Here is a 23,055-nt window from a genome sequence, read left to right as displayed (position 1 = left end):
GGACACATTCCTCCATTTGAATGACTTCTATGAAAAGAGCAGGAGTAGTTTTTAAAGGAATTGCGTATGACCACAACCATTCTAATTACCTCTATACCCAAAGCTTATCGGCTGGCAGCTGCTAAGACACATTTTTCTAAACTTTATCGTTTCTAATGTGAATAAGTGAGTTACAGCAGGGGCAATAGTGTAAAGGGGTCTTCATTTATGAAGTGTAGATGGATTAAGTGAAGTAAATCTTTTTTTCTAACCGGTAAATCTTTTTTTTAAATTTTAGGTGTCTGGTGTCCCTATGCCTTCTGTGTCTATTCAAATGTCTGTCATTGTATCATTGTTCCACTGTAGACGAGCCTACACGCCATCAAGAATGATATCAAACCACTGTGTTTCTATGTGTTAATGTTCAAATGCCAGTCAGTCACCACTTGAATCTGACTTTCTTTGTGATTTCAGATATGACATTGATTCCAAAAGTCCAGATCTGGCAAAGCATGTAAGTGAAAAAGCTGTCACTTTGTGCCGGTGCCTCATTGTTGTTTGACTTTTTCTTTGCCATCATCCTCTATTCTCCATGAATGGAAACTTTTATTTTGAAATGGAATCTTTTATTTTGAAATGCATGCCATTCCCTATTTTGGTTTTATGCTAATCAAAATCCATGTCGTCCCGAAGCTCACATATACTGTTGGATGGAAATAGTAAATAATAGTGCCTACTAACCAGCGTTTCACAATGTGGCCTTGCTGTCTGTCCGCACACCGTTACCTTTTTATAAATATTGATAGCATATTACATTATGTATTGAAATTGTGTAGCTTTCATAATAATACATTTAGCACATAGACAAGTTGGTTGTTTAGCAACAAAACCGGGTCAAAACAGACTGGGTTGGCTTAGATTGTTGACAGCATGTAAACTTTATTTAGTCTCCAATGTTTATTGAAAACTTAAATACATTTGTAAAATGAGCACTCGTTGTCTCTCAAATACATTGTGACAGTTAATGGTTGGCTAAGGTAGTTCTTTTTTGGTTTGTTGCCTTATTAGCATTGACGTGAAATCAGTCAAAATAACTCAAAACAAGACATGGTATCAAGAACAAGATGAAGCAAGCTAAAACTAGTCACTTACGATTCCCCACATGGCAGTTTCCTGTCATTGTTGGTAGCTATCTGGCCATCCAGAACCATGGCAGTTTCTTGTCATTGTTGGTAGCCATCTGGCCATCCAGAACCATGGCAGTTTCTTGTCATTGTTGGTAGCCATCTGGCCATCCAGAACCATGGCAGTTTATTGTCATTGTTGGTAGCTATCTGGCCATCCAGAACCATGGCAGTTTCTTGTCATTCTTGTCATTGTTGGTAGCTATCTGGCCATCCAGAACCATGGCAGTTTATTGTCATTGTTGGTAGCTATCTGGCCATCCAGAACTATGGCAGTTTCTTGTCATTGTTGGTAGCTATCTGGCCATCCAGAACCATGGCAGTTTCTTGTCATTGTTGGTAGCCATCTGGCCATCCAGAACCATGGCAGTTTCTTGTCATTGTTGGTAGCCATCTGGCCATCCAGAACCATGGCAGTTTCTTGTCATTGTTGGTAGCCATCTGGCCATCCAGAACCATGGCAGTTTCTTGTCATTGTTGGTAGCCATCTGGCCATCCAGAACCATGGCAGTTTCTTGTCATTGTTGGTAGCCATCTGGCCATCCAGAACCATGGCAGTTTCTTGTCATTGTTGGTAGCTATCTGGCCATCCAGAACCATGGCAGTTTCTTGTCATTGTTGGTAGCCATCTGGCCATCCAGAACCATATGCTCACAGACTTCTGCCCCATTGAAGCGCGGGCATCGTTCTCCTTGACGTTATCAGCTAACCCGTCTATATCGTGTGACCTATATTTTTTGTAAGAGCTGAAGGTTGCTTTTTCATACCATTATCAAAACTTGTGAAACCCATTTTCTTAAATTCTAGGCATGATCTATTGTACTTCAATGGTATTAGCAATGTGCTCACATGTATAACGTTATGATGATGAATGAATGATGGCATAATGTTTTGCAGTGAAAGCTTTGAAAAGCAACACATTAGTCACACAATAATATAATATATGATAATATATCTGCAGTCAATGGTTTGCATAATACCAGAAAATTATTCATTATTTCTTAATTTGCCATGTTTAAATTTGATTGTTTTGTACTCAATTTTGTGTTACTAACTGTCGTCTTACATAAAACCCAGTTCCCTCTCTCTCTCCCTCTCTCTATCCCCCTTTCTCCCCCTTTTCTTCATTTCTCCCCCTTCCTCCTCTGTTCTATCCCCCTTTCTCCCCGTTCTATCCCCCTTTCTCCCCGTTCTATCCCCCTTTCTCCCCGTTCTATCCCCCTTTCTCCCCGTTCTATCCCCCTTTCTCCTCCCCTTTCTCCCCGTTCTATCCCCCTTTCTCCTCCCCGTTCTATCCCCCTTTCTCCTCCCCTTTCTCCCCGTTCTATCCCCCTTTCTCCCCGTTCTATCCCCCTTTCTCCCCGTTCTATCCCCCTTTCTCCTCCCCTTTCTCCCCGTTCTATCCCCCATTCTCCCCGTTCTATCCCCTTTTCTCCCCGTTCTATCCCCCATTCTCCCCATTCTATCCCCCTTTCTCCCCTTTCTCCTCCCCTTTCTCCCCGTTCTATCCCCCGTTCTCCCCGGTCTATCCCCCATTCTCCCCGTTCTATCCCCCATTCTCCCCCCTTTCTCCCCATTCTCCCCGTTCTATCCCCCTTTCTCCCCGTTCTATCCCCCTTTCTCCCCGTTCTATCGCCCTTTCTCCCCGTTCTATCCCCCATTCTCCCCCCTTTCTCCCCATTCTCCCCGTTCTATCCCCCTTTCTCCCCGTTCTATCCCCCTTTCTCCCCGTTCTATCCCCCTTTCTCCTCCCCTTTCTATCCCCCTTTCTCCTCCCCTTTCTCCCCGTTCTATCCCCCATTCTCCCCGTTCTATCCCCTTTTCTCCCCGTTCTATCCCCCATTCTCCCCATTCTATCCCCCTTTCTCCCCTTTCTCCTCCCCTTTCTCCCCGTTCTATCCCCCGTTCTCCCCGGTCTATCCCCCATTCTCCCCGTTCTATCCCCCATTCTCCCCCCTTTCTCCCCGTTCTATCCCCCATTCTCCCCCCTTTCTCCCCATTCTCCCCGTTCTATCCCCCATTCTCCCCCCTTTCTCCCCATTCTCCCCGTTCTATCCCCCTTTCTCCCCGTTCTATCCCCCTTTCTCCCCGTTCTATCCCCCTTTCTCCTCCCTTTCTATCCCCCTTTCTCCTCCCCTTTCTCCCCGTTCTATCCCCCTTTCTCCCCGTTCTATCCCCCTTTCTCCCCGTTCTATCCCCCTTTCTCCCCGTTCTATCCCCCTTTCTCCCCTTTCTCCCTGTTCTATCCCCCTTTCTCCCCGTTCTATCCCCCTTTCTCCCCGTTCTATCCCCCATTCTCCCCTTTCTCCCCGTTCTATCCCACTTTCTCCCCGTTCTATCCCCCTTTCTCCCCCCTTTCTCCCCGTTCTATCCCCCTTTCTCCCCGTTCTATCCCCCTTTCTCCCCCCCTTCTCCCCGTTCTATCCCCTTTCTCCCCCCTTTTTCCCCCCGTTCTATCCCCCTTCTCCCCGTGTAATCCCCCTTTCTCCCCGTTCTATCCCCCACCCTTCTCCCCGTTGCCCCCCCTTTTCTTCTCTTCTTTCCCGCTTTGTGTTTTCTCTTGTTTGATGACGTTCTTGTATGGTATTTGAGTCTTGTGCCTTCTCTTACATGATATGCTCTGTGGTTGTTATTGTTGTGGTTGTTGTTGTTATTGTCTATGCTGCCGCCTGGTGTACCCCTCCTCCTGCTCTTCCTCCTCCTCCTCTTCCTCTTCCTTCTCCTCCTCCCTGGAAGCCCTCCGACATTGACGTACGTGTTTGACTCCTCCAACCAAACTTTCTCTCTTCAATGTTTTATAACACACTGCTTATAACGCTGCTTAGCTCCTCATCAGCTGTCCTTGTTTTCCCCCTGTCTCCCCATGAACAACGAACTCTCCACCCCCCCCCCCCCATCAGGACTTCTTGGGGCAGGTGTTCTGTACCTTGGGAGAGATTGTAGGATCACCCGCCAGTCGACTGGAGAAACCTCTGGGGTGAGTAGAGACGGGCGGAATTGATTGATGGGTTGAAGCTGTGTGACCCTGGGGTGAGTAGTGGTGGTCTTAAACTTAGACTCTATGATGTCACCATGAGCAGCAGGATGATGTTACCATGAGCAGCAGGATGATGTTACCATGAGCAGCAGGATGATGTTACCTTGAGCAGCAGGATGATGTTACCATGAGCAGCAGGATGATGACACCATGAGCAGCGGGATGATGTTACCATGAGCAGCAGGATGATGTTACCATGAGCTGCATGATGATGTTACCATGAGCAGCATGATGATGTTACCATGAGCAGCATGATGATGTTACCATGAGCAGCAGGATGATGACACCATGAGCAGCGGGATGATGTCACCATGAGCAGCGGGATGATGTCACCATGAGCAGCGGGATGATGTCACCATGAGCAGCGGGATGATGTCACCATGAGCAGCGGGATGATGTCACCATGAGCAGCGGGATGATGTCACCATGAGCAGCGGGATGATGTCACCATGAGCCGTAGAAACGGTCTTGACCGCACATCTCTCCCCTGTTTGATCTGCGACCTGATCTTCAGTCAGCTGTTTTTACAACTCAACATTCGTAAACTGTCTAGTTTTGTCGGCTAATGTATCTGAACTGGGCTTTAGAATGAAGCATCATGTATAGTGAGCTCTAAAAGTATTGGTGACATATTGTTTTGTCGTTTTGGCTCTGTACTCTAGCACTTTGAAATGGTACAATGATGATGGGGTTAACGTGGAGCCTGTCAGCTGTAATTTAAGGGTATTTTCATCCATATAGATTGAACCGTTTAGGAATTACAGCACGTTTTGTACATAGACCCCCCCCCCCCCCCATTTTAGATGCACCAAACTCATACCTCCAAGACATGCTACCCTCTCACCATTACAATAACAGGGAGGTTAGCATTTTGGAGCAGGGTATGATATTTATGCCTCTGTAACTTTCTCACAATTCGTTCAGGATTATCCGTAATCATGGTAGCATCCACATTAATGTATAATGTAGTGTTCAGAAACATATTCTGTTCTTATTTATAATTAAAGTAACTCCAAAATGACACAATACATTATTTACCATGAATTTCTATTGGGCTCAAAATAATCTGAAACACAACCAAAACAAACAGCAAATGAATCCAACAAGTTTGTTGAGTCACAAGCTTGATGTAGTCATTGCATGCTATGAATATGGGACCAAATACTTACATTTGTACTACTTTAATACACAATAATTTTGGTCCCCTAATATGAATGAAAATACCCACAATTTTAAGCTGACAGTGCACTAACCTCATAATCATTGTATAATTTCAAATCCAAAGTGCTGGAATACAGAGCCAAAACAACTAAACATTTGGCACTGACACACTACTGTTAGAGCTCACTGCATATTAAGAGTACATTCTAACATCGTTGCACTGCTTCACCATCCCAATGGCTGTTAGATAAAGTAGTTCCCTAACAAATAATTCCCTAATCACTTGGGCCAATCAACAGATGGCACGCGAGTCAAACGACCTCGCTCCGCCTCGAGAGTTGAACTATGTTCAGCCATGTAGCCAAATTGTACACTTGTACCAGTTGCCATGTGGCTTGACTTTATCCATGGTGTCCACTATATCATGAAAGCACCATTGACTCCGGAGTCAAACAGGCCTCTTTATATTTCTGTGTGCATTGGAACATAAACACAGCTAGCCAGCGCTTCTCATTGGCTTCCATGTGTTCTAGGGCTGTGTGTAACAAATAGCACTCTGTTCCCAACATAGTACACTACTTTTGACCAGAGCCCTATGGGAGCCCTACCGGGAAATGGTAAAAAAAGAAGTGTGCACTATAAACAGAACACGATGCCATTTGGGACAAAGCCCTAGGCTGTGGGATGACGATAAATATGTCTGTCATCTATAGCCATCTGTGGAGTACTTTAACTGTTCAGATAACATTGGGGTGAGATGATGGCACTGGTAATTGAACAGGACTCGGGGCTTCCTCTAACACTGTTACTGTCATTAAGGGAGCAATATGTAGAGTCTCCCTCAAATAGACTCACTCTGTCAGGTAGAGTCTCCCTCGTATAGACTCACTCTGTCATGTAGAGTCTCAAACTTGTAGACTCACTCTGTCATGTAGAGTCTCAAACTTATAGACTCACTCTGATGTAGAGTCTCCTTACAGACTCACTGTCATGTAGAGTCTCCCTCTTATAGACTCCCTCTGTCATGTAGAGTCTCCCTCTTATAGACTCACTCTGTCATCTAGAGTCTCCCTCTTATAGACTCACTCTGTCATCTAGAGTCTCCCTCATATATACTCACTCTGTCATGTAGAGTCTCCCTCTTATAGACTCACTCTGTCATCTAGATTCTCTCTCGTAAAGATTCTCTCTCTGTCATGTAGTCTCCCTCGTATAGATTCACTCTGTCATGTAGTCTCCCTCAAATAGACTCACTCTGTCATGGAGAGTCTCCGTCGTATAGACTCACTCTGTCATGTGGAGTCTCCCTCATGTAGACTCACTCTGTCATGTAGAGTCTCCCTCATGTAGACTCACTCTGTCATGTAGAGTCTCCCTCATGTAGACTCACTCTGTCATGTAGAGTCTCCCTCGTGTATACTCACTCTGTCATGTAGAGTCTCCCTCGTGTATACTCACTCTGTCATGTAGAGTCTCCCTCGTGTATACTCACTCTGTCATGTAGAGTCTCCCTCGTAAAGACTTGATCTGTCATGTAGAGTCTCCTGCTTATAAACTCACTCTGTCATGTAGATTCTCTCTCGTAAAGACTCGCTCTGTCATGTAGAGTCTCCCTCATATAGACTCACTGTCAGGGAGAGTCTCCCTTGTGTAAAATCACTCGGTCATGTAGAGTCTCCCTCATATAGACTCACTCTGTCATGTAGAGTGGCATGATGCTGACATGAGAGACAGAGACACCCTCTTGTCTTAGACACCATTCACACACCACACACACACACACAGCATAAACGTAGTGGTTGGAAGACACCCTATCTTAGACACACCACCAGCACCGTGAACACCTCCCTCAGCGCTGCAAGCGATCTATACAGAAACGGACACAAATGTTTGACATTGTGTGTGTGTGTGTGTGGCTGGACAGTATAATAGTGGACTAACGTGTGTTGCCCTTCTGTTGAGAATAAGAGGATCAAGTTAACATGTTAACATGCTGTATACTATGCTGTGAACTTGGCTTCATGACTCACCTTAGAGACAGTGGGGACACAGAGAATGCAGCGATAAAGAGAAAGAGAGGGAGGGAGAGAGGGGTTGGCAGAGGGCCCAAAACAGATGGGAGGAACACTGAAGTTTCACTGATTTCTGTGAATATGAAACTAGGTGGACAGGACACATAGTAGTGGTGGGATGCCAGACACAGCTAATAAGATTTAGTTTAGTTTATTAATTCAACCATTTATAAAGACAAGCACACATAAAACTTGAAAAGGCCATACATGAACAATAATAACATTATCGAGGATAACACACAATAAAGTCTGGGACTTATTTCCATTGTGGTCCTCTTGAGACAAGATGGCTGGACAAGATGGAACACAGTATGGCAGTGAAATAATAACACAAAAACATAGAAGAAGAACATCCATCTCATCAAAAACAGAGAAGAAGAACATCCATCTCATCAAAAACAGAGAAGAAGAACATCCATCTCATCATTCCAGTTTCATCATAGGGGTTATTCATATGGGCACAGAAGACATCAAACATGTTTTTACTTTATGTTTAAAGTTGCCCAGAGAGGACGTTGTTTTTATAGGCAGAGGCAACTCATTCCATTCAGAGGCGCCAGTATACAAGAACGTACCTTTCCCAGCATTACTCCTGAACCTGTATAAGCACACATCAGAAACACCTGATCTGGTGCTGTGATTGTGTGCATCCCTAACACGAGGAAAGTAATCACTTAGATATCTGGGCGCAGGATCATAAATACTCCTGGAAACCAAACCTAGTCTAATCTGGGACACCCTAGCCTCAACAGGCAGCCAGTTTAGACGCACCTTCAATGCTACCCTGATCAACTTATTCTGGGCTATCTGGAACTTCCCCTTCATAAGTTTAGATAAGCCCCCAAACCAGGAAGTACTAGCATAGTCAAAATGGCATTCAATGAGGGCAGTAGCTAGCACTTTCATGGAGTCCTTATCAAGCAACTTGGACGTTCTAGCCAAAAACTTAGTCCTGGCATTAACCTTCCCTAGCACCTTATTGGCCATGCTCACACCTCCCAAGCTTCCATCAAGGATGCATCCAAAGTAGCTAACTGTAACGGTTTTCTTCTGGTGAAAGAGAGGCGGACCAAAATGCAGCGTGGTGGTTATTCATGTTTAATTATTAAAGACACTATACATGAATAAACTGAGGTAGCTCAGGACTGAGGGGTAGCTCAGGACTGAGGGGAAGCTCTGGACTGAGGGGAAGCTCTGGACTGAGGGGAAGCTCTGGACTGAGGGGAAGCTCTGGACTGAGGGGAAGCTCGGGACTGAGGGGAAGCTCGGGACTGAGGGGAAGCTCGGGACTGAGGGGAAGCTCGGGACTGAGGGGAAGCTCGGGACTGGCTGGTGGTTCCGGCAGATCCTGGCTGACTGGCAGATCCTGGCTGAATGGTGGATCCTGGCAGACTGGCGGATCCTGGCTGACTGGCAGTTCTGGCAGATCCTGGCTGACTGACGGATCCTGGCAGACTGGCGGATCCTGGCTGACTGGCGGATCCTGGCTGACTGGCGGATCTAACTGATCCTGGCAGACTGGCGGCTCTGGCGGCTCCTGGCTGACTGGCGGCTCCTGGCTGGCTGGCGGCACTGGCGGCTCCTGGCGGCACTGGCGGCTCCTGGCAGACTGGCGGCTCCTGGCAGACTGGCGGCACTGGCGGCGCTGGGCAGACTGGCGGCACTGGGCAGACTGGCGGCACTGGGCAGACTGGCGGCACTGATGGCGCTGGGCAGACTGGTGGCACTGGCGGCACTGGGCAGACGGGAAGCTCCGACAACGCTGGAGAGACGGGTAGCTCAGATGGCACGGGGCAGACGGGAAGCTCCAGCAACGCTGGAGAGGAAGGCTCTGGCAGCGCTGGACTAAGGAGCTCTGGCGCCTCTGGAATGAGGGGCGGGAGCTCTGGCAGCGCCGAACAGGCGGGACGCACTGTAGGCCTGATGCGTGGTGCTGGTACTGGTGGTACTGGGCCGAGGACACGCACAGGAAGCCTGGTGCGGGGAGCTGCCACCGGAGGGCTGGTGTGTGGAGGTGGCACTGGATGGACCGGACTGTGAAGGCGTACTGGAGATCTTGAGAGCAGGGCTGGCACTAATCGCCCTGGCTGGATCTTCACCCTAGCCCGGCAGATGTGGGAAGCTGGGATGTAGCGCACCGGGCTAAGCACGCGTACTGGGGACACCGTGCGAACCACCGCATAACACGGTGCCTGACCAGCACCACGCTCGTCACGATTAGCACTGCTCGGAGCACTGTAGTGCTGAGATGGCACAGGACGTGCAAGGCTAGGGAGATGCACAGGAGGCCTGGTGCGTGAGGCTGGCACAGTCTTCACCAGACAACTAGCACGCACCTCAGGACGAGTATGGAGAGCTGACCCAGGTGTCATCAAATCCTCGACACGCTCCATCGGGCGAATTCCGTGTCTCATGCACCAACACAGCAACTCCCTCATATCTCTCTCCTCCAATCTCCCCATTAACTCCTTCACCATCTCTGCTTCGCTCACCTCCAACACTGGTTCTGGTTTCCTCCTTGGCTCCTCATGATAAACGGGGGGAGTTGGCTCAGGTCTGACTCCTTACTCTGCCACACTCCCCATGTGCCCCCAAGACATTTTTGGGGCTGACTCTCGGGCTTCCGTCCGCGCCGCCGTGCTTGCTTCGCCAACCTCATTCTCCTGTAACCTTCCGCGCACTGCTCCATCGAATCCCAGGCGGGCTCCGGCACTCTCCCTGGGTCGACCGCCCACCTGTCTATTTCCTCCCAAGTAGTATAGTCCATATTCTTGCCGTCCAAACCGTCCTCCCATGTCCATTCCTCTTTTCGCTGCTGTTGCCCGTTACCACACCGCTTGGTCCTGTTGTGGTGGGTGATTCTGTAACGGTTCTCTTCTGGTGAAAGAGAGGCGGACCAAAATGCAGCATGGTGGTTATTCATGTTTAATTATTAAAGACACTATACATGAATAAACTAACAAAAACAATAAACGAGCGAAAACCTAAACAGCCCTTTCTGGTGCAAACACAGAGACAGGAACAATCACCCATAAAACCCAACACAAAACAGGCTACCTAAATATGGTTCCCAATCAGAGACAATGACTAACACCTGCCTCTGATTGAGAACCATATCAGGCCAAACATAGAAATAGACAAACCAGACACCAAACATAGAATGCCCACCCAGCTCACGTCCTGACCAACACTAAAACAAGGAAAACACATACGAACGATGGTCAGAACGTGACACTAACAGAGATTTTAGTAGTCAGCACCTCACCCCCTAACTCCACTCTGATTTCAGGCAACCTGCACAATTTAGGTCTGGATCCCAAAATAATTGTTTCAGTTTTCCCTAAGTGCAGAGATGGCTTATTATCTCCAAGCCATTTGCTAATGCTAGTAATCTCTGTGCTAAGTATGCTCTCCAATCTAGTTTTACTTTTGTGAGACACCAGAAGTGTAGAGTCATCCACATGAAGAAAAACCCAGCCTCCAGCCTACCCTGCCTCGAGGGATACTGCTTAACACCAGTGCCTCCAGTTTGGAGATTAGGAGACAGTGGTTAACTGTATCAAAGGCCTTCTGTAGGTCAAGCAGTACCATTCCACACAGATTTCCCTCATCAATCTCTTTCCTGATTAAGTCAGTCAAGTAAAGTAGACATGAATCAGTGGACTATGTTTTTCTAAAACCCGACTGAAAATCATACAGTAGACCCTGTTTGTTAACATATTCATACATTTGCTCATGTACAATTCTCTACAGGATCTTTTGATGTTACACAGAGGATAGATACAGGTCTATAATTCCCAGGGTTAGACTTTATACGCTTATTCAGAGGTATAACTATAGCTTGATTCATGTCCCTGGGAAAAGTGCCTTGTTCAAGAGAGAGACTAACGATATGCGTAATACAATGGCCAATTTTCTCAGCAGAATCTATAAGAAACCTTGCAGGAATATTATCCAGGCCTGTGGCTTTGGAGCATTTAAGCTTTGCCAGCATACTGATTATTTTGGCTGTTGCTACCTTTGCAAAAGTAAAAGAGTTTGGCTGAACCCTTAACTCTAGATAATACAACTTGACTTGGTTGCTTCCATGCAAACCAGAACTGGTGGGCAGCTTGCTAGACATAGTAGTGGTGGGATGCCAGACACAGCTAACAGGATGAGAGGAATGTAAACGTTATTTTTTAGCAAACTTATGTGTAAATATTTGTGTGAACATAACAAGATTCAATAACTGAGACATAAACTGAACAAGTTCCACAGACATGTGACTAACAGAAATTGAATAATGTGTCCCTGAACAAAGGGGGGTCAAAATCAAAAGTAATAGTCAGTATCTGGTGTGGCCACCAGCTGCATTAAGTACTGCGGTGCATCTCCTCCTCATGGACTGCACCAGATTTGCCAGTTCTTGTTGTGAGATGTTACCCCACTCTTCCATCAAGGCACCTGCAAGTTCCTGGACATTTCTGGGGAGGAATGACCCTAGCCCTCACCCTCTGATCCAACAGGTCCCAGACGTGCTCAATGGGATTGAGATCCGGGCTCTTCGCTGGCCATGGCAGAACACTGACATTCCTGTCTTGCAGGAAATCACGCACAGAACGAGCAGTATGGCTGGTGGCATTGTCATGCTGGAGGGTCATGTCAGGATGAGCCTGCAGGAAGGGTACCACATGAGGGAGGAGGATGTCTTCCCTGTATCGCACAGCGTTGAGATTGCCTGCAATGACAACAAGCTCAGTCTGATGATGCTGTGACACACCACCCCAGACCGCCCAGACCATGACAGACCCTCCACCTCCAAATCAATCTCGCTCCACAGTACAGGCCTCGGTGTAACGCTCATTCCTTCGACGATAAACGCGAATCCAACCTTCACCCCTGGTGAGACAAAACCGAGACTCGTCAGTAAAGAGCACTTTTTGCCAGTCCTGTCTGGTCCTGCGACGGTGGGTTTGTGCCCATAGGTGACGTTGTTGCCGGTGATGTCTGGTGAGGACCTGCCTTACAATAGGCCTACAAGACCGCAGTCCAGCCTCTATCAGCCTATTGCGGACAGTCTGAGCACTGATGGAGGGATTGTGCATTCCTGGTGTAACTCGGGCAGTTGTTGTTGCCATCCTGTACCTGTCCCGCAGGTGTGATGTTCGGATGTACCGATCCTGTGCAGGTGTTGTTACACATGGTCTGCCACTGCGAGGATGATCAGCTGTCCATCCTGTCTCCCTGTAGCGCTGTCTTAGGCGTCTTACAGTACAGACATAGCAATTTATTGCCCTGGCCACATCTGCAGTGCTCATGCCTCCTTGCAGCATGCCTAAGGCATGTTCATGCAGATGAGCAGGGGAGCCTGGGCATCTTTCTTTTGGTGTTTTTCAGAGTCAGTTGAAAGGCCTCTTCAGTATTTGGATTTTTACGAATTATCTTTGAAAGACAGGGTCATTTTTTGCTGAGTTTAGATGTGTTTTGGTAGTTTGTGTGTGCATGCACTGTGTAACTGTCGGATTACATGTAATGGATTACAAAAAAAAACTGGAGCTGTAATCTGTTATGTTACCTATATTATCTAAAATATTGTTATCAGATTAAAGAAATATATATATTTTTGGGGGATGATTACTTCTAGAACTACTTTAAAATTAAATTCAGATACATATTCTCAAAGACGTTAAAAACAGCATTGAAAAAAACGTGCAAATGTAAGTTTGTTCCCGCTTGAGCGAGTCTGACCATAATTCAGAGACCATTACGATGCATTTGATGGATTGTGGGAGAAGAGCAGGAGGAATAGGCTTTTGTAGGCTGCCGTCCAAGCAGCTGTTTTCCAATGGAGAGACTGCTGTCAGCATCCAAAGATTATCCAACTTGAATAAATGCTGGGATATAAGAAGGACAGCAGTGGTGTAGCATACAGGAGGACAGCAGTGGTGTGTTTATCTACAGGAGGACAGCAGTGGTGTGTTTATCTACAGAAGGACAGCAGTGGTGTGTTTATCTACAGAAGGACAGCAGGGGTGTGTTTACCTACAGGAGGACAGCAGGGGTGTAGAATACAGGAGGACAGCAGTGGTGTAGAATACAGGAGGACAGCAGTGGTGTAGCATACAGGAGGACAGCAGTGGTGTAGCATACAGGAGGACAGCAGTAGTGTAGCATACAGGAGGACAGCAGTGGTGTAGCATACAGGAGGACAGCAGTGGTGTAGCATACAGGAGGACAGGAGTGGTGTAGCACACAGGAGGACAGCAGTGGTGTGTTTATCTACAGGAGGACAGCAGTGGTGTAGCATACAGGAGGACAGCAGTAGTGTAGACTACAGGAGGACAGCAGTGGTGTAGACTACAGGAGGACAGCAGTGGTGTAGACTACAGGAGGACAGCAGTGGTGTAGCACACAGGAGGACAGCAGTGGTGTGTTTATCTACAGGAGGACAGCAGTGGTGTGTTTATCTACAGGAGGACAGCAGGGGTGTAGACTTCAGAAGGACAGCAGTGGTGTAGACTACAGGAGGTTTGCAGGGGTGTGTTTACCTACAGAAGGACAGCAGTGGTGTAGCCTACAGGAGGACAGCAGTAGTGTAGACTACAGGAGGACAGCAGTAGTGTAGCCTACAGGAGGACAGCAGTAGTGTAGACTACAGAAGGACAGCAGTGGTGTAGCCTACAGGAGGACAGCAGTGGTGTAGCCTACAGGAGGACAGCAGTGGTGTAGCCTACAGGAGGACAGCAGTGGTGTAGACTACAGGAGGACAGCAGTGGTGTAGCCTACAGGAGGACAGCAGTGGTGTAGCCTACAGGAGGACAGCAGTAGTGTAGACTACAGAAGGACAGCAGTGGTGTAGCCTACAGGAGGACAGCAGTGGTGTAGCCTACAGGAGGACAGCAGTGGTGTAGCCTACAGGAGGACAGCAGTGGTGTAGCCTACAGGAGGAAAGCAGTGGTGTAGCCTACAGGAGGACAGCAGTGGTGTAGATTACAGGAGGACAGCAGTGGTGTAGCCTACAGGAGGACAGCAGTGGTGTAGACTACAGGAGGACAGCAGTGGTGTGTTTATCTACAGGAGGACAGCAGTGGTGTGTTTATCTACAGGAGGACAGCAGTGGTGTAGACTACAGAAGAACAGCAGTGGTGTGTTTATCTACAGGAGGACAGCAGTGGTGTAGCATACAGGAGGACAGCAGTAGTGTAGACTACAGGAGGACAGCAGTGGTGTAGACTACAGGAGGACAGCAGTGGTGTAGCATACAGGAGGACAGCAGTGGTGTAGCATACATGAGGACAGCAGTAGTGTAGCCTACAGGAGGACAGCAGTGGTGTAGCATACAGGAGGACAGCAGTGGTGTAGCATACAGGAGGACAGCAGTGGTGTAGCATACAGGAGGACAGCAGTGGTGTAGCATACAGGAGGACAGCAGTAGTGTAGCATACAGGAGGACAGCAGTGGTGTAGCATACAGGAGGAAAGCAGTGGTGTAGCACACAGGAGGACAGCAGTGGTGTGTTTATCTACAGGAGGACAGCATTGGTGTAGCACACAGGAGGACAGCAGTGGTGTGTTTATCAACAGGAGGACAGCAGTGGTGTAGCATACAGGAGGACAGCAGTGGTGTAGACTACAGGAGGACAGCAGTGGTGTAGACTACAGGAGGACAGCAGTGGTGTGTTTATCTACAGGAGGACAGCATTGGTGTAGCACACAGGAGGACAGCAGTGGTGTGTTTATCAACAGGAGGACAGCCGTGGTGTAGACTACAGGAGGACAGCAGTGGTGTAGACTACAGGAGGACAGCAGTGGTGTAGACTACAGGAGGACAGCAGTGGTGTAGCACACAGGAGGACAGCAGTGGTGTGTTTATCTACAGGAGGACAGCAGTGGTGTGTTTATCTACAGGAGGACAGCAGGGGTGTAGACTTCAGAAGGACAGCAGTGGTGTAGACTACAGGAGGATGGCAGGGGTGTGTTTACCTACAGAAGGACAGCAGTGGTGTAGCATACAGGAGGACAGCAGTAGTGTAGACTACAGGAGGACAGCAGTAGTGTAGCCTACAGGAGGACAGCAGTAGTGTAGACTACAGAAGGACAGCAGTGGTGTAGACTACAGGAGGACAGCAGTAGTGTAGCCTACAGGAGGACAGCAGTAGTGTAGACTACAGAAGGACAGCAGTGGTGTAGCCTACAGGAGGACAGCAGTGGTGTAGCCTACAGGAGGACAGCAGTGGTGTAGCCTACAGGAGGACAGCAGTGGTGTAGCCTACAGGAGGACAGCAGTGGTGTAGACTACAGGAGGACAGCAGTGGTGTAGCCTACAGGAGGACAGCAGTGGTGTAGCCTACAGGAGGACAGCAGTAGTGTAGACTACAGAAGGACAGCAGTGGTGTAGCCTACAGGAGGACAGCAGTGGTGTAGCCTACAGGAGGACAGCAGTGGTGTAGCCTACAGGAGGACAGCAGTGGTGTAGACTACAGGAGGACAGCAGTGGTGTGTTTATCTACAGGAGGACAGCAGTGGTGTGTTTATCTACAGGAGGACAGCAGTGGTGTAGACTACAGAAGAACAGCAGTGGTGTAGCATACAGGAGGACAGCAGGGGTGTGTTTACCTACAGGAGGACAGCAGTGGTGTAGCGTACAGAAGGACAGCAGGGGTGTGTTTACCTACAGGAGGACAGCAGTGGTGTAGCGTACAGAAGGACAGCAGGGGTGTGTTTACCTACAGGATGACAGCAGTAGTGTAGCCTACAGGAGGACAGCAGTGGTGTAGCCTACAGGAGGACAGCAGTGGTGTAGCCTACAGGAGGACAGCAGTGGTGTAGCCTACAGGAGGACAGCAGTAGTGTAGACTACAGAAGGACAGCAGTGGTGTAGCCTACAGGAGGACAGCAGTGGTGTAGCCTACAGGAGGACAGCAGTGGTGTAGCCTACAGGAGGACAGCAGTGGTGTAGCCTACAGGAGGACAGCAGTGGTGTAGCCTACAGGAGGACAGCAGTGGTGTAGACTACAGGAGGACAACAGTGGTGTAGATTACAGGAGGACAGCAGTGGTGTGTTTATCTACAGGAGGACAGCAGTGGTGTGGCATACAGGAGGACAGCAGGGGGGTGTTTACCTACAGGAGGACAGCAGTGGTGTAGCGTACAGAAGGACAGCAGGGGTGTGTTTACCTACAGGATGACAGCAGTAGTGTAGCCTACAGGAGGACAGCAGTGGTGTAGCCTACAGGAGGACAGCAGTGGTGTAGCCTACAGGAGGACAGCAGTGGTGTAGCCTACAGGAGGACAGCAGTGGTGTAGCCTACAGGAGGACAGCAGTGGTGTAGCCTACAGGAGGACAGCAGTAGTGTAGCCTACAGGAGGACAGCAGTGGTGTAAACTACAGGAGGACAGCAGTGGTGTAGACTACAGGAGGACAGGAGTAGTGTAGCATACAGGAGGATAGTATGAATCACACTGCTACTCCCTCATTTAGCTACTTGTACCTTACGTATTGTGGATGGTGTGAATGCGGATGGTGTGAATGCGGATGGTGTGAATGCGGATGGTGTGAATGTGGATGGCTGTTCACAAATGTGTATTATAACCCAATATTGGTTCAATTGAAGAAGCTGCCTCTCAATCATTGTTTTTACAACTAGGGATGTATTCATTAAGGAAACCGTTTAAAGTTTCAGAACCAAACGGAAGCAAACAGAGCAAAACGAGAGTTTCTATTTGACAAATTCAGTTGGGTCCCTCCCCGTTCCGTTCCATTTGCTTACGTTTAAGAAACGTTTAGCAACAGAATTGGCGTAATCAATATTCCCAAGTAGACAGCCAGCACAAAATGTGCATTTGCAACAGCTGCATTGTGTGGATCCCAGCCTATTTGGAAAAAACTATTTCAGTTCCTCTACTCTAAACTACTCCATGGAATTCTGCTCCATACTGTCAAAAAAAAAAAACGGTTTAATTTTAGACCACGAGTGGGGGACTGGCACAACACAACTCTCTGCACCCCCCCCCCCCCCCCCCCCCCCCCCCCGCTAGGTGAGAGTTCCAACTATATTATTCAAATATATTATGTAAGAAAACCTGGGCTGCAGTCATGTTGATGCCTTGTTCAGTTCCAAGTATCTTACTGTTGTGTAATATTCTTGTATCCTGTATTCTCATCTCACAGGATGAGTGTAGGTCAGCTGAATCAGAGCATTATCCCAAGAGCTCTGAACTGAGTCATGTACGGTACGGTGCAAGCAGGGAAATGAAGACAAGGTGGTTGACGTGCCCATCCACTCTAGAGGACGCCAGTGTTGGAGCTAAATTAATACCGTAATAAGAGGCATGTGAAGGGGCCGCACACTGAATATTAAGAATCAGGGAAGTGCTATGATAGTGTACAGTTGCCCCCCCCCCCCACCGTTGTTTCTAGGAAACCGTACACAAAATTAATATTTTGACCAACTATTTAGGAAGAAGTCATAATTGTATGGAGTTTGAAGTTAGAAACCACATGGAAAAAGGTGAGAGATTTTCACCAGTCAAATGAAATGGATTGTGACAGAGATTTCATGATGCTTGTATCTAAACCAAAGTAGATACTTTTAAGATTGTTCTATACATCAGTTGGGGTCTCTATAAGCTTCATTATGAGGGCATAAACCTAGCATGAATGTGCATAATTATAGCTGTGTATCCTAATACAGCCAATATGTTTGCCTTGGGGTAAGTTGAGCCAATGGCCATGAAGTAAGCTGAGCCAGTGGCCATGGAGTAAGCTGAGCCAATGGCCATGGAGTAAGCTGAGCCAGTGGCCATGGAGTAAGCTGAGCCAATGGCCATGGAGTAAGCTGAGCCAATGGTTGAGCCAGTGGCCATGAAGTAAGCTGAGCCAGTGGCCATGGAGTAAGCTGAGCCAGTGGCCATGGAGTAAGCTGAGCCAATGGCCATGGAGTAAGCTGAGGCAATGGTTGATCCAATGGCCATGGAGTAAGCTGAGCCAATGGGCATGGGGTAAATTGAGCCAGTGGTTGAGCCAATGGGCATGGGGTAAATTGAGCCAGTGGTTGAGCCAATGGGCATGGGGTAAATTGAGCCAGTGGTTGAGCCAATGGGCATGGGGTAAATTGAGCCAGTGGTTGAGCCAATGGCCATGGAGTAAGCTGAGGCAATGGTTGAGCCAATGGGCATGGGGTAAATTGAGTCAGTTGTTGAGCCAATGGGCATGGGGTAAATTGAGCCAGTGGTTGAGCCAATGGGCATGGAGTAAGCTGAGCCAATGGTTGAGCCAATGGCCATGGAGTAAGCTGAGCCAATGGTTGAGCCAATGGCCATGGAGTAAGCTGAGCCAATGGTTGAGCCAATGGGCATGGGGTAAATTGAGCCAGTGGTTGAGCCAATGGGCATGGGGTAAATTGAGCCAGTGGTTGAGCCAATGGGCATAGGGTAAATTGAGTCGGTGGTTGAGCCAATGGCCATGGAGTAAGCTGAGCCAATGGTTGAGCCAATGGGCATGGGGTAAATTGAGCCAGTGGTTGAGCCAATGGGCATGGGGTAAATTGAGCCAGTGGTTGAGCCAATGGGCATGGGGTAAGCTGAGCCAATGGTTGAGCCAATGGGCATGGGGTAAATTGAGCCAGTGGTTGAGCCAATGGGCATGGGGTAAATTGAGCCAGTGGTTGAGCCAATGGCCATGGAGTAAGCTGAGCCAATGGTTGAGCCAATGGCCATGGAGTAAGCTGAGCCAATGGTTGAGCCAATGGGCATGGGGTAAATTGAGCCAGTGGTTGAGCCAATGGGCATGGGGTAAATTGAGCCAGTGGTTGAGCCAATGGGCATGGGGTAAATTGAGTCAGTGGTTGAGCCAATGGCCATGGAGTAAGCTGAGCCAATGGTTGAGCCAATGGGCATGGAGTAAGCTGAGCCAATGGTTGAGCCAATGGCAAGTTGAGCAAATTGAAGTGTTTTCTTCCCAGGCGTAAAGTATGGCATTATCACTAGGATATGAGTTAGGCCAGGCCCTGTTGTTATGTTAAAAGTTCATAAAAGTGTGTTAGGTGATAAGCCTGTGTTAAAAGATGATTAAACGATTAAAATATACTTTTTTAAAAGTGTTTTTGTTGAATTGTGTTTGGAAAATAAAGATAGACATGGTTTTAAAAAGGTAGTGGTAATATTTTATTTGTACATTTGTAGGTTGCTTAACTTACCCTGTAGGTGGCTTAACTTTGTAACGGTTTTCCTCCTCTTCTGAGGAGGAGTAGGAAAGATCGGACCAATGCACAGCGTGGTAAGTGTCCATATTTGAATGCAGTATAAATTACAATGAATACAAAAGAACAAGAGAAATAAATTAAAACCGAAACAGTTCTGTATGGTAAAACACAGACACAGAAAACAACTACCCACAACCCATAGTGGGAAAACAGGTTGCCTAAGTATGGTTCTCAATCAGAGACAACGATTGACAGCTGCCTCTGATTGGGAACCATACCAGGCCAAACACCGAAATACAAAACCTAGAATACACAACATAGAATGCCCACGACAAATCACGCCCTGACCAAACTAAAACAGAGACATAAAAAAGGAACTAAAGTTAGGACGTCACAGTACCCCCCTCCCAAAGGTGCGGACTCCGGCCGCAAATCCTAAACCCATAGGAGAGGGTCTGGGTGGGCATCTGTCCGCTGTGGCGGCTCTGGCGCGGGACGTGGACCCCACTCCTCCATAGTCTTGGCCCACCTAAGTGGCACCTTTTGAGCGGTGACCTCGGACTGGGGACCCTTGCAGCGGGCCCCGAATAGACGGGAGACTCTGGCAGCGCTGGACAGGCGGGAGACTCTGGCAGCGCCGGAGTGAATGGCGACTCTGGCAGCGCCGGAGTGAAGGGCGACTCTGGCAGCTCCTGACAGACGGGCGGCTCTGGCAGCTCCGGACAGACGGGCGGCTCTGGCAGCTCCAGACAGATGGGCGGCTCTGGCAGCTCCGGACAGACGGGCGACTCTGGCAGCTCCGGACAGACGGGAGAACCTGGAGGGAGGAGACGTAGAGACAGCCTGGTGCATGGGGCTGCCACAGGACCCACCTACCCACAACCCATAGTGGGAAAACAACTACCCACAACCCATAGTGGGAAAACAGGCTGCCTAAGTATGGTTCTCAATTGGAGATAACGATTGACAGCTGCCTCTGATTGGGAACCATACCAGGCCAAACACAGAAATACAAAACCTAGAATACACAACAGAATGCCCACCACAACTCACGCCCTGACCAAACTAAACAGAGACATAAAAAGGAACTAAAGTCAGGACGTGACAAACTTACCCTGTCGGTGGCTTAGCTTACCCTGTAGGTGGCTTAACTTACCCTGTAGGTGGCTTAACTTACCCTGTAGGTGGCTTAACTTACTCTGTACGGGGCTTAACTTACCCTGTAGGTGGCTTAACTTACCCTGTAGGTCGCTAAACTTACTCTGTACGGGGCTTAACTTACCCTGTAGGTGGGTTAACTTACCCTGTAGGTGACTCAACTTACCCTGTAGGTGGCTTAACTTAACTTACCCTGTACGGGGCTCAACTTAACTTACCCTGTACGGGGCTCAACTTAACTTACCCTGTACGGGGCTCAACTTAACTTACCCTGTACGGGGCTCAACTTAACTTACCCTGTACGGGGCTCAACTTAACTTACCCTGTAGGGGACTCAACTTAACTTACCCTGTACGGGGCTCAAGTTTCCCCATTTCCCCATAAATTGTGCCAAGACAACACTTTTTTATTTTCAAAACTGTACTGTTTACATAAATTCTGATTATTTCCAGTGTTACACAACGTCCTGATATATAAGTAGATATCTTTGTTGGAAATAATACGACATTTCCCTTGACGGAGTGATGCTGAAATGTTTTTGCTCAACTTAACCCTCTATCCCCTACTGTACTGTAATTTTTTTTAAATATGCTAGTTCTGCAGTTTACCTTTTTCCATGTGGTTCTGGAATAAACAAGACTTGGAAGAGGCTCGTCGTGTGGTTCTGAAATAAACAAGACTTGGAAGAGGCTCGTTGTGTGGTTCTGGAATAAACAAGACTTGGAAGAGGCTCGACGTGGTTCTGGAATAAACAAGACATGGAAGAGGCTCGTCGTGTGGTTCTGAAATAAACAAGACTTGGAAGAGGCTCGTCGTGTGGTTCTGGAATAAACAAGACTTGGAAGAGGCTCGTCGTGTGGTTCTGAAATAAACAAGACTTGGAAGAGGCTCGTCGTGTGGTTCTGAAATAAACAAGACTTGGAAGAGGCTCGTTGTGTGGTTCTGAAATAAACAAGACTTGGAAGAGGCTCGTCGTGTGGTTCTGGAATAAACAAGACTTGGAAGAGGCTCGTCGTGTGGTTCTGAAATAAACAGATTTGGAAGAGGCTCGTCGTGTGGTTCTGGAATAAACAAGACTTGGAAGAGGCTCATCGTGTGGTTCTGGAATAAACAGATTTGGAAGAGGCTCGTCGTGTGGTTCTGGAATAAACAAGACTTGGAAGAGGCTCGACGTGGTTCTGGAATAAACAGATTTGGAAGAGGCTCGTCGTGTGGCTCTGGAATAAACAAGACTTGGAAGTTGCTCGTTGTGTGGTTCTGAAATAAACAAGACTTGGAAGAGGCTCGTCGTTCAGAGAAAACTGGATCAGTGAGAGAGAGAGAGAGAACACAGTGTGTTTTTCTCATCTTGACTTCAGAGACTCGCGGTTAATTTTAATGTTGTTGGTTAATCTCCTCGGTCGGTTACGTAATACAAAACTGCATGGCTGTTCTTCACAGATGAGGAGGGAAAAAGTAGCTCTGCTGATTTCAATAATGAGTGGAAAACTGAAAATACTTTTAAGTAGATAGTTTGAGTTGAAGAGTGCAGACACACACACACGCGTAGGCACGCACACACCCACACACACACACACACACACACACACACGCAGACACGCACACATGCCACACACACGTAAGCACGCACACACACACGTAGGCACGCACACACCCACAGCCACGCACACACACACACGCGTAGACACGCAGACACGCACACATGCCACACACACGTAAGCACGCACGCACACACACACACACACACACACACCTAGGCACGCACATGCACACACACACATACACATACAGAATGCCTTGCACCCTGTTAATTTGAGGATGCTGCTGTCTTGTATAATTTAACGAGTTGAAGCGTTTGAGCCAGCTAGCAGGTGATTAGCTTGCAGTGTCTTGGTACATCACACAATTAGACCACACCGCTGAGCCACTAAAGAACCATTGTGGATCCAAGGCTGAGCTTCCTAACGAACAAAGGTCCCTCACTAATAACAGTTTCCTGCTTAGGCTGGGAAAAGAACACTCTGATCTTGCTGATATTTCAATAACCTCTCTCTCTCTTTCCCACTGAGAGGGATTAGGTTATGTCCCATTACATACAGTAAATATACTTTCTGTACACCATGTGCAAACTAAAGCTTTTTCTGCTACCCTTCACAAGTTTGTATAAGTTTTGTATTAATCTTTTGTTAATAACTCTGGGAGGGACTCTCTCTGTCTCTCTCTGTCTCTCTCTGTCTCTCTCTGTCTCTCTGTCTCTCTCTGTCTCTCTCTGTCTCTCTC

At 47.9% G+C, this 23,055-nt stretch overlaps 1 protein-coding gene across 2 annotated transcripts in view; it reads left to right on the top strand.

Annotated features, from left to right (window-relative positions):
- LOC109869099 (copine-5-like) overlaps nucleotides 1-23,055 on the top strand; it is a 173,829-nt gene that overhangs the window by 55,023 nt on the left and 95,751 nt on the right. The window contains exons 5-7 of one of the 2 annotated variants that reach the window (XM_031804050.1): nucleotides 454-493; nucleotides 3,900-3,914; nucleotides 4,064-4,140. In XM_031804050.1, the coding sequence (XP_031659910.1) occupies nucleotides 454-493; nucleotides 3,900-3,914; nucleotides 4,064-4,140 (132 nt within the window). The remainder of the gene's footprint in view (nucleotides 1-453; nucleotides 494-3,899; nucleotides 3,915-4,063; nucleotides 4,141-23,055) is intronic. The other variant, XM_031804051.1, reaches the window with a different exon arrangement.

This window comes from Oncorhynchus kisutch, linkage group LG24 (genome assembly GCF_002021735.2).
Source record: "Oncorhynchus kisutch isolate 150728-3 linkage group LG24, Okis_V2, whole genome shotgun sequence".
In the NCBI taxonomy this organism is placed as follows: Eukaryota; Metazoa; Chordata; class Actinopteri; order Salmoniformes; family Salmonidae; genus Oncorhynchus; species Oncorhynchus kisutch.
The sequence above is the reverse complement of the archived record's forward strand: the minus strand, read 5'-3'. Positions and strand labels throughout refer to the sequence as shown.